The 12,475-nt window shown below is 42.2% G+C and overlaps 1 protein-coding gene across 1 annotated transcript in view; it reads left to right on the top strand.

The window, feature by feature from the left end:
• Nucleotides 1-550: 550 nt before the first annotated feature.
• Nucleotides 551-12,475, top strand: part of MAN2A1 (mannosidase alpha class 2A member 1) — a 90,644-nt gene continuing 78,719 nt past the window's right edge. The window contains exon 1 of the mRNA XM_061623783.1: nt 551-1,889. Within this exon, the coding sequence (XP_061479767.1) occupies nt 1,755-1,889 (135 nt within the window). The 5' untranslated portion in view covers nt 551-1,754. The remainder of the gene's footprint in view (nt 1,890-12,475) is intronic.

Genomic DNA, 12,475 nt, shown 5'->3' on the forward strand with positions numbered 1-12,475 from the left:
GAAGGTGTCAAATGCACCTCTACCAGAAGGCAATTCCACAGCTTAGTGGCAGCCCCGACCATGCCCTCTGGCAGGCCGCCACCCCTTCACTTCTAAGGGCCACGGAATTACCGAGAGGGCTCCCTCTGCCTACCTTAACACCTGAGAGGGAAAGAGGCAGTCTTTTAGGTATTTGTGATTCCATCCACGCTTGCTTGTAAGCCTCATTGAACTCAGTGAGCCTTCCGAGAAAACATGCATCCATGGATCAGCGTGTCAAGGAGGTGTGGCTTTTTGGCCTTTTTATTGCCAAGGCTACAAGCTATTCCCTGGTGCATGTGTGAGAAACCCGAGAATTCTGCTCCGCTCCTAGCTGACCCCGACAAGAGCGGGGTAACTTTTTAACTCAAGGAGGAAAACCCACTCTGCCAAGGCCGGGGGGGGGTGAGGCATCAAAGGGCATTCCCACCCCGTAAGAAACAGAAGAGGAATGTCCTGTGTCCCGCCCCGCACCTGCCAAGGCAGTAACAGCTGGAAGGCGCCATTAAGAAATTAAGGGGAAAGCAGCTGCTCGGTTCCTAGCGCTGCACACCACAAAAGGGACATTCTCCTCCCAGCCGGGCATGCCAAGCTCGCTTCCTCCCACTGATTTACGGTTGAGACCCTGGCACACGCACGCTTATCCGCCAGTATGTAAACCTCATCGAGCACCGTGGAGCTCCCTTCCTATACACACACACACAAAGGCTCTGGCTTATGCAGGTGTCATTTTGAAAAAAAAGGAAGAGGGGGACCAACCCCTACGACAAGAGAAGCGCAATCTCCTCGCGACCGCCACTGTACAGCGTCCAGGACCAAGCCTAACGACAGAGGAGCAGGGAGAGGATGGGGCTAACCACCACGTTAGCAGCGTTCTAACAAAACGGAGCGGAGAGAGGGGGTAACGGCGGCAGAACCACCGCGCTAACCGACCAACTAGCCCGCCGCCACTCGCATAACGTCTCTCACCCTAGACCGCTTCACCGCTATCTAAGCGGGGCCCAGGCGCTGTGGGGTTGGTGGGCTAGGCCCCGCCTCGCCTCGCCTCGCCTCCCTGGTGCGTGCTGTGGGCGGAGCGCGTAGGTCTCCGGCGGCAGCCGTAGCAGCAGGCGCTATTGCTGTTGTACTGGCGGGCCAGGTGGCTGGGGCTGCTCCCAGCTTCCTTTTCAGCGCCGGGTGTGGGAGTGCGGAGCTTTTGCCCGCCGCTCTTTCTGGCGTCACGGTCAGTCCGGCTTGTGTGTGGTGTATCAGGAGGCCGCGGCACCGACAGGGCTTTGGTTGGGTCGAGCGCCCGGTCGGTTTCCCTTTGCCGGCCCCGTTTAGCTTTCTCCCTTCCCTTTGCACAAGAGGAGCCGACGGAGCTGAAGTGGAGCCCCCTCTGTTCCCGTAAACTCTCGGGCGTTTTTTCAGCCGGTGTTGCCGTGGAGTTCTCGCAGTAGTGGATTTTCCAGCGCCAGGCTCGGCTCAAGGAGGAAGGAAGTTGAGACATCCAGAGAAGGGGGTGGAGGGTTTGCCTTGTCCCGGCCCCGCTTGCATCCGCCCGGGCCCGGGAGGGAAGTTTTGTCCTTCCTGCCGAATTCTGGCGAGGCAGCGGGGCCGGAACTGTTGTCGAGCGCGCCCAGAAGTTTAGTTAGAGCCGGAGCCGCCGCAGCCGCTGCGCCAGGTGTGGTGTGCAAAGCGCGTTTCGGTGGCTGCTCGTGGTCCTCTTCTTTTTCTTTGCCTTGCCCGGCGTGGCGATGAAGCTGAGCCGGCAGTTCACGGTATTTGGCAGCGCGATCTTCTGCGTGGTGATTTTCTCGCTCTACTTAATGCTGGATCGGGGCCACTTGGACCACCCCAAGAACCACCGCCGCGAAGGCTCTTTCCCCCAGGTGAGGGGGAGCGGGCTTGGGAGGTAGATGGATAATGGCTGTGCGTGTGTGTGTGTAGGGGGGGAAAGGTTTGTATTGCAACTGCGAACTGTTACAAGAGAAAAACAAAAAGCTACTGTATTGGCAGCTGCAAACCGATTCCGCCTCCGATAGGATACGTGGTATTGTTTACAGATTAGATGAGTCAAGTTGGGGTAGATGTTTCTTCAGAAAGGGGAAGTTTCTCATACTTCCCCCCCCCCCGCCTCTCTGGTTGGGGGCACGTCCTACGATACTTCTACCAACCCCCCGCTATTCACGCTTACTCAGATCTAATTCAGTGGGATTAATTTCCGGGTGAGAAGCGTACCTGGCATTGTAGTATTCCTGTGGGTAAAAGAAAAGCCGTCTGCAACCTGGCCGGCTTTGAATGGGACTTCAGTGCTTTAGTACCCTAGTTTCTATGCTGGGTAGGCTTAATCTGAGCCTGCGGCCAAACTTGCATCCAGGTTTGAATGTCACGATTGGCTCAGCCTTGAAGGATGTGCTGTAGTAATAAAAAGTGCCTGCTACTGGCTGTCCTACACTTACTACTGAGGAACCATATTTATTTATTTATTTAATTGATTAATTAATTTGTATCCTGCCCTTCCTCCCAGCAGGATCCCAGGGCGGCAAACAAGGCACTAAAAACACTTTAAAACATAAAACAAATCTTAAAATACATTAAGACAAAACAGCATTAAAAACATTTTAAAAACTTTTTGAGGCATGTGAGACTATATGTGTATGTTAAGCTGGGCTAAAACCACTAAACAAGCTTAAGCAAGCTTTGAACTAGATTTTCCTGTTTGCAATCCCACATTGTAGCCACACACTGGTTATCAAGTTACTTGCTTGTAATGAAAAAGTTAATGTAATATGAAAAGCATGAGACTTATTCTCCATGCGTGCACACACCCTTTTGTGAATGGGAACCACTTGATTTGGAGTTGACTAAACAAAAGAAGAAAACTAGCACTTTGCTTTCTAGGAGAAAGTCACCCATGTGGGAAAGAGTTATGTCACACAAAATATCTTAATTTTTCATAGATATGTAACTTTAAATGTGCTCGTTTCCCAGACAAGTTCTGTGGTGGAGAGCGGTCTGTATCTGAATTGGATAAATAAGGCTTTTCAACTGTATAACAAGTTAGAATGTAGTGCTGGAAAACATTTGAAACTAATTAATACAAAACTTGCTTTCGCAGTACGTTTTATCAGCAGGAAAGAGCTTCTTTTATTTAAACCAGCCTTTCCTTCAGACTTTGGCCTAATACTTAGAACTGTAAACCTCATAGTGGGTTGTGTTGCAAATGAAGTGTATTGCAACATCTAGTACTCTGTGGTTCTAAATTTTCCAAATTCCTATGCTATTAAGTAAAGGATAGTTACTTATGAAAAGCAAAGACACTTACTTCATCAGTGCTTTAATATGGACATCCTAAAAGTGCTGATCCTTGGACTTTATGGAGCATAGGTGTTAGGAAATGGCAGGTTTCTCTGTATTTAGTTCTTTAATTAAAACTGCTTTAGACAGTTTTACTGTTAGGTATGTTAGGTTGCATAGGAAGATCTTTGGAAACTATTGAAAAGAGTTGTGACATCCCTGGTTTTAGTTTTTGAGAGAATTTTAGCCTAGCAGTAGTTTGATAGATATAGAATAGAGGAACTCCCAGTTACTTCTAGTAACTTTTCTGATGTGACTAATTCTGCCCTTAAAAACACTAAAATCAATAGTTGCTGCCACCTATTGAGAGAGTAATATGAACTCTTAGTATTGGGAGTCAATTCTTCAGTTAAAAGTTCCAGTTAGGGTACTGAGTTGTAAGTGTGCCAACTTTTGACCTCTCATTAGCCATCTCCCCTCCCCAAAGGGAATAATTATAGGTCTTTGTGTCTTTGATGAACGGATAAAGCATTCATGTGAGGTGACAAGAGGTGAGTTTTAGAATCTCTTCAGATCAGAACACATGGATTTATTTACCGAAGAGAACCATTTTATTATTTAAAGCAAAACACAGAAGAGCAGTCAGAAATAAAAACAAAATACAAATTCTCGATTAAAACTTGCTCCTAATTAATGTGTTAGGCAGGTGTTTATGCTTGCTTGGAACAGATTCATAGCAAAAGACAGTAATTCTTTCATTAGAAATCCAGGACCTTCTCTTTCTACTTGACAGAAAGGTACAATGTAGAATTAAGTCTCCTACAATAGCCTTGGTTGCATACCTGGCTGTGAACTAACCCCAGGGCACAATCTGATCCTAAATGGCAAAACAATAGACCAGGGCAAGTTTCAGCTTGTCTGCATAGACAGTTTGCATCTTGGGTGTTTTGATATTGTCTGGAGTGTCCGCTAACAGGTATATGTGCAGCCTCAGCCCTTAAAAATATAGGCAGACTGACCTAAGCAGATGCAAGTTTACCTTGAGGAACTTCATATATTCCAAACACTACAAACAACTTAACTGCCTTTAACATTGTTTCTTCTGTATCCCAATGTTTTTGAAAGGGGGAAATGTGTGATAAGGTTTAGTGTTAACAGTGAAGTAGTTACATCTTACTGTGTTTGTGTATAGTGTCAAACAAAAGGAAGGGAATTGTTTGTTTAGTACATTTATACCCCGCCTTTCTTCTGTCGTGGAACACAATCCATGTACAGAGTGGTGTGTGTGGAGTTCCCAGGTATTCTCTCATTCAGGCACTGAGACCAGCTTAGCTTTAGCAGTGTGTAGCACTTTGCAATGGGGGTGGCACATTTTTGTGACATACTCTAAGGACCACATTAGTAACATTCTGAGTGGAGAGACTTGTACTATTTAGAGTATAAGATATGTATAAATAAATGATACTATTCTGGCAAACCTTCGGAAACCTGGCTAAAACCAATTTGAATAAAACAGAACCAAAGATTTTCTTGTTATATAGTCAGTATATTATCGGTATTAATTCAGTTTGTTAACATGTAGTTCTCCATTATATGTTGGCTGAAACCAGCATATTAGGATTTACAATATGTGGAGTCAGGCATACTTAAAACATTTGAGACCAGTGGATTTAAATAAACATAATTCTGTATAGGATTGGACTGTTAAGGTGTCTGTGATGAAAGAGGAACACAACTCTAATAATTTGACTTAGTTTGTCTTTTGTTTTATCAGTTTCACTTCATTCAAACTATATGTTAAAGCCATCTCAAACCAAAGGGCATATGTACCTCACATCTATCATATTCACAGCCAGTTGTGTGTGATTTGGTGTCCACTGCTATACAAGTTCACATCATTCATATCATATCACAAATGTTGCTTCACTGTATTTAAAAAGTTTGTAACAGCAGCAAACTGTGATTGCACTCCTTAAAATTGGAAAACATGGGTATAAGTAGATTTACTTAGGAAAATGTTGCTTTTCAACTGGAAACATTGATGAATTTATTTCCTGGAGAGGAAATCACGTTAGGATATGATCCTACAGCTGGAAGTGTTGCACCCCTGGCAGAGAATGAGGCTTATTAGTGGAACAGCATGAACGACATAGGAGGCTTCCTGGAACATCTACGGAAAGCTTTGGTGACACAGGGCCAAGGTCCTACAGAAAAGGAATGTATAGGAAGCTAATTCTAAAGCTCCTAACATTTCTAGGTAGGGTCCAATTAAAAAAAGCCATGCCACAGGCATCCAACTTAATATACAATTCAAAAGGAAAAAAGGGTGAGGAGGTAAGGAGAAAACAAGCAAATTCAGGTACCAGTTCTGACATAATATATGAATTCTAAGTGGGAGACTTGATTTAAAATCACTTTGATATAAAAACTAATATATGCTGATCTGACACTTTGACACTGGTTGTCATTCACTTAAGCTTACATAATTTTTACATTATGTAAGAATTTGTACCTGGATGGAGTTCACTTAAGCTTCCACCCACAACAAACTGAATATATGGAGATGGCAAGATCAAGGTAGCTTCACACACTACAGTATAAGATTGGTCCTCATGTCTTGCTACCATAGGTAGACAGCAACTTTGTGGTATGGTCCAAAGGATCTTTGAACACCCTACCCACATGAGACACTGCAAATCAAGTGCACCTTTCCTGTAATGTCTGGAGAGAATTTAACTTAGTGGTCTGGTTTGCACATCCATAGTAACCCATAGTTCATGGGTTCACTGTGAACACATCTTTGTGGTCTGGTTCACTCCTCCCTGCTAGCACTGGGAAGAAACAAGTCCCGTCCCTGGCTTTGCATCATTTCTGAAGTCAGGATATAGTTAGTTTCACATGCTAAACAAAACAAAAAAGAATGGGCTCTGGTGTTCACTGATGCAAAACTTTTTATTTTAGCCCAGTGCTCTTTGGAGTAAAACACTCCTTCAGGAGCTTGAATTTGCAAGTTCTTAACATTAAAAAAATCTTGTTCTTAAAATCTGACTCAAGAACCCCCGTGGAAAAAATGGTAGAGCAACACTTTTATTCTCTCTGCATCTGTGTTGAACTTCCTAGATTTGGACATAACAGTAATGTAGTGATTATTACTAGTTTTATCTGCACACAAGCAGGAAGAAGTAAAAGTGCTGTCTTAGACATGATCATGGTAAACCATTAACCATGGGTTATTGTGACATGCAAATGGTGTCAGAGTGCTTTACTGCATGTTATCAGATGTGCTAATCTTTTGTTAACTTCAGAGAGCAGACACAATTAACTCATGGTGGTGTATAGACCAGTTCTGTCACAGGCAAAGCAGCTCTCAATTTTTTAAAGTGGAAATATCCAAGAATACATATGGCAAACTTTGATAAAGGATAAGACTGAGTTCATCAGTATTTTCCTAGTTAAGCAATGTTGTTCAGAAGGGTAAAATTATGCACAAAATATGACTTGTCTTATTGACTGGTTGACTTTGAGCAACCAAAAAGATAACCGTACACATGGAAATCACCAAATAGTCAATATAGGAATCAAAATGATTATATAATTGGTAGCAGAAGATGAAGTTCCATACTTTCAGCAAAAACAAGACCAGGAGCATACTGCAGTACAGATCATGAACTGGTAATTTCAAAAATCAGAGTAAAGCTAAAGAACAACAACAAAGCAATCATAATGCCAACATACAATTTAAATAACATCCCAGAAGAATATAAAGATCAAATAGGGAACAAATTTGAGGTTTTAAACTTAGTTGATAGAGAACCGGAAGAACTATGGATTGAAGTCGGAGCCATTATCAGGGAAGAATGCAAAAAGACACTACCTCTAGTTAAAGAGAGTGAAAGACTTCAGTGGATGACTGAAGAAACTCTTAAAATGTTTAAAGAGAGAAGGAAAGCAAAAGCAAAAGGAGATAGAAACAGTCAGAACCCTAAATGCAACAATACAGGAACTAGTACGTAGGGACAAAGAACTGTTACAATAGTTATTGTATAGAAATAGCAGAGGACAACAAAAAAGGAAGAACAGGAACCCTATTCCAAAAGATTAGAGAAATTAAAGGGAAATTTAAACCAAGAGTAGGGATGTTGAATAATCAATAGGGGAACACACTGACTGACTGAGATAAAATAAAAGGAAGATGGAAGCAATACAATGAAGAACTCAATAAAAGTGATGCAAGGATGACAGATACATTCATGGAGGTACCGTATGATGAAGAATGTTAGAATGCGAGGTTAAATACTTGGAAGAACAAATCTCCAGGAACAGATGGCATACCAATAGAGTTTCTACAAGTGACAGACTGAAGAGTCCAAATTTTGACAAACATTTGTCAACAAATATGGAAAAGAAAACAGAGGTCCACAGACTGGAAGCAAGGAATTTCAGAAGGAAATCACCCTGTGTTTTATAGTTTACAGCAAAGCCTTTGATTGTGTAGAATGTAGATCATGGAAAACTATGGAATGCTTTAGAAGACATAGGGGTGCCATAGCATCTGATTGTCCTGATGCGCAACCTATACTCTGGACAAGAGGCTACTGTATGGACAGAATATGGAGAAACTGATTGGTTCCCATTTGGAAAGGTGTGATACATGTGTATTTTATCACCCTTTTTGTTTAATCTATACATAGAACATATCATATGGGAAGCAGTATTGGACCAAGATGAAGAAGGTGTGAAAATTGGTGGGAGAAATATCAAAAAATTAAGATATGCAGGTGATACCATACTACTAGCAGAAACCAGTAATGATTTGAAACAAATGCTGATGAAAATTAAAGAGGAAAGCACAAAAGTAGAACTATAGCTGAACATCAAGAAGACTAAAGTAATGACAACAGAAGATTAATGTAACTTTAAAGTTGCCAATGAGGACATTGAACTTGTCAAGGATCATCAATACCTTGGCACAGTCATTAACCAAAAATGGAGACAATAGTCAAGAAATCAGAAGAAGGCTAGGTCTGGGGAGGGCAGTTATGAGAGAACTAGAAAAGGTTCTCAAATGCAGAGATGTATCACTAAACGCTAAAGCCAGGATCATTCAGACCATGGTATTCCCAAACTCTATGTATGGATATGAAAGTTGGACAGTGAAAAAAGCAGATAAGAGAAAATCAACTCACTTGAAATGTAGTGTTGGAGGAGAGCTTTGTGGATACCATGGACTGCGAAAAAGACATAATTGGGTTTTCGAACAAATTAATCCCAAACTGTCACTAGAAACTAAAATGATGAAATTGAAGTTATTATACTTTGGACACATCATGAGGAGACATGATTCACTAGAAAAGACAATGCTGGGAAAAACAGAAGGGAGTAGAAAAAGACCAAACAAGAGATGGATTGATTCCATAAAAAGAAGCCACAGACCTGAACTTACAAGATCTGAACAGGGTAGTTTATAACAGATGCTCTTGGAGGTAGCTGATTCATAGGATTGCCATAAGTCAAAATCAACTTGAAGACACATAACAAGACTCCTCATCTGCACATTTTGTCATTAAGCCCTCTAAGCATGCAGTTGAAAGTTAAAAAAAACAATGAAAAGTGTATGACTTGAGGCTGGTAAAGCACTCAGTTCTGATTTTCAATACCAAAACAAGAGGTTATATATTCATACAAACCTCACTTATGATCTGCAACCTGAATCTTGTTGGATCAGTTAGTGGAAAAACAGATAATTGTCTCTAACAAAGCACTTGCAAAGGGCTCAAAAGATAACCTCAAGGCACGGTAACCCTAAAGTATATGTGGCAGAAGTAAATGAGTACACCAACTGTAGGTCTGGTGTAGTTCTTGGCCCTTTTTGAGAACAGGTCAGGGGAACTAGAGGCTTTAGGATCCTGCATATTGACAGCTGTCCCACACACCTTGGGACACTATGTTTTGCATTACCCCCAGTAATGGGACATTTCTGAAGGGCGGTTCCTCGGTGGTAGAGCACCTGCTTTTCATGCAGAAGATTGTAGGTTCAGCCCACGGCATCTCCAGATAGGTCTAGGAATGTCCTTTGAAACCTTGGAGAACCGCTGCCAGTTACAGTAGAGCACTAGATGAACTAAAGTTTTTACTCTGTGTGAGGTAGCTTAATGTGTCCCACACACATGCACACTACCTGAATTTTATCATAAACTATGCTGCCTTGTATCCAGAGTTCCTACAGATGGAACTCTGCTCACAGAACACTTTTATTGGAGGAGTAGCAGGGAGGCTAGTTGCATGGATTCTTCTTTCCATTTGCACCCTCTGTGCCCCCTTAAAATCTTTGGAGAGTTGAGAAGGTTTCCAGAACTGAGGGCTGCATGAGGAAAGGACACTTTGGGTCCAACCACACATTTGCTACTGAATAGAGCCTTGCATTCATCACTGTAGGATTGTGTCAGATTAGTTAGAGACATATTTCTGTTTAGTTCTTTATGTATACAAGAAGAGCTTTACATAAGCAGCAATCTTATGAACGCATATTTAGAAGGAAGTCCCACTGAAGAAAGTGGATCTTGCTTATAACAGATGCAACTGTCCAGAATATTCTAGAAGCAAGGATTGGTAGGTGCTTGGCAAAATAGTGTTTCTCAGTGTAACAGTAACTGCTAGGTAGAGTCATAACTATTCATAATTTGAGAACTAAATGTTGCTGAGCTTAGGTAGGTGGAGGGCATAAAAAAGAATTAAGATCATCTGAATTTGTTCATTGGATGATCTTGGTGAAATGCAGAATGCTATCCTAGCAGATGTGAAGTTACTTATTGGGTCTCGTGGGAAGCTCACAATCATGAATACAATACTTGACACTGTTATTTATAATGTTAACCTGAAGTCAGATATCTCTGTCCCCCACCCACCTCCAGTTGAATAGACTTTGACTCAGTTGTGCATGTTAGCTGGTCATGATTTTTTAAAAGTATAAATACCTTGAATGGCGCTCACACAGATTACTTCATAATCTGACAAAGGTGCAGTAATGTAATGCTAGTCATCCCCTAACCTTAGTTAGGAGCTTGGGAGCATGTCATGAGCGCTCACTCCCTCCTCCCTTCCTTTGTCTGATCTGTCCATTCCCTTGCAAACCTCCTCTTCCGTTCCCTAGAGGGGGAAGTCTTGGGAGACCTGAATTTGCATGTCTGCTCAGGCATTAAGCTAACTGGCTAGTCTTGTGCAAGTCACTTTTATCAGCCAAATTTTGACTCATATTGCTGAGTTTCATATGCCCCAAATTCTGTGCTCGTCATAGCTGAAGGGAAAAGCCCATGAGCAGCATATAATTATGATGAGAATGAAGCAGTTTCTCTTCTAAAGCTAATTCCAGTCTGTTGCAGCAAAAACAATAAAGCCTTGTGGCACCTTAAAGACTAGCACATATATTACGGCATGAGATTTTGATGAAGTGGACTATAGTTCACGAAAGCGTATATGCTATAATAAATTGGTTAGGGATATAAGACTTTTATTTTTCCTCTAATGCTGTGTATCCTAAGATAGTAACACTTTGGAATATCAGCTATGAGTAAAAACCTTCAGTCCTGTCAAAATTCATAATTGTGGATACAAAGAATTCATGTTTTGTATTAGAGACACAACTGAATTAATTGAAGTGGTGTGGTTTCATAAAACACTAAAGGTATGGATATCTGGCACTTCTAGCATACTCAATAGATGCTTGCAGAAAAGCCAGAACTACCTTGCATGGGATTGCAAAGCATTCATTTTGTAGCTAAAGATCATATTTTTATTTCTTTGAATCACTAATTTAGGTGTTCCAAAATTATAGAAATGAAATAACAGAGATTAAACCCACACTGCTCATTGTCTTAAGTTGAAGCGATTTTTTAAATATAATTCACAGGGACTGCTAAGATTAGAATGTCTAAACTTAGAGATAATTTTAGTTTTAGACATTTGGTTTATATACCACCAGGGGGCATGAAGCGACATTTCAGTGCTTTATCTATCAAATTTTACTTTCAGTGCTGCCATAATATTTATAATTTTCTTTCAGATGTTCAGCTTTGCAGGTGCCCAAAAGAATACTGTTAATTTTTGTCCAAGAATCTGTCACATCAAAGAAGTGATCTAAGTAGCGACCAGTGTGACTTGTAAACATGATATAATAATAATAATATAATAAAATTTTATTTCTGAGTCGCCTATCTGACCGAGTTAACGGCCACTCTAGGCGACGTACAATGATACAATCATACAATAATAAATCAATAAAAACCACAATTCGTCTCAGCACCACTCTTCCAAATTGAAGCAGCATTAAAAAAAACTAACCCATCCCAGAAATCCCATAGGCCTGCCTGAACACCCAGGTCTTCAAGGCCCAGCGGAAATCTATCAGGGAGGGGGCATGGCGAAGATCGAAAGGGAATTCCAGAGGGTGGGGGCCACAATCGAAAATGCCCTCTCTCTAGTCCGCACCAGCCTCGCTGTTTTGACTGGTGGGACCGAGAGAAGGTCTTGTGTGGCTGATCTCGTCAGGCGGCATAATTGGTGATGCTGGAGGCGTTCCTTCAGATAAACTGGGCCGAAACCATATAGGGCTTTAAAGGTCAGCACCAACACCTTGAATTGGGCCCGGTAAACAACTGGTAGCCAGTGTAGGTCTACTAACACCGGAGTGATATGATCACAGCGACAGCCATTCTTGATCAATCGTGCCGCCGCATTCTGTATCAGTTGAAAACAGTCCAGAAATTACAAGGGTAGCCCCACGTAGAGCGCATTACAGTAGTCTAAGCGGGAGGAGACCAGGGCATGTATCACCCTTGGGAGCAGATGGGCAGGAAGGTAGGGTTGCAGCCTTCGTATCAGATGTAATTGATGCCAAGCTGCCCGGCTCACTGCTGAAATCTGAGCCTCCATGGACAGCTGGGAGTCAAGAATGACCCCCGAGGCTGTGGACCTGGTCTTTCAGGGGCAATCTTACCCCCTTGAACACCAGGTCTATATCTCCCAATCTTCTCTTGTCTCCCACGAGCAACACCTCGGTCTTGTCGGGGTTTAGTTTCAGCCTATTTCTCCCCATCCATCCACTTACGGATTCCAGGCACTTGGACATGGTGTCCACAGCCAACTCTGGTGAGGACTTAAATGAGAGATAGAGCTGAGTGTC

Source organism: Rhineura floridana, chromosome 1 (assembly GCF_030035675.1).
Source record: "Rhineura floridana isolate rRhiFlo1 chromosome 1, rRhiFlo1.hap2, whole genome shotgun sequence".
In the NCBI taxonomy this organism is placed as follows: Eukaryota; Metazoa; Chordata; class Lepidosauria; order Squamata; family Rhineuridae; genus Rhineura; species Rhineura floridana.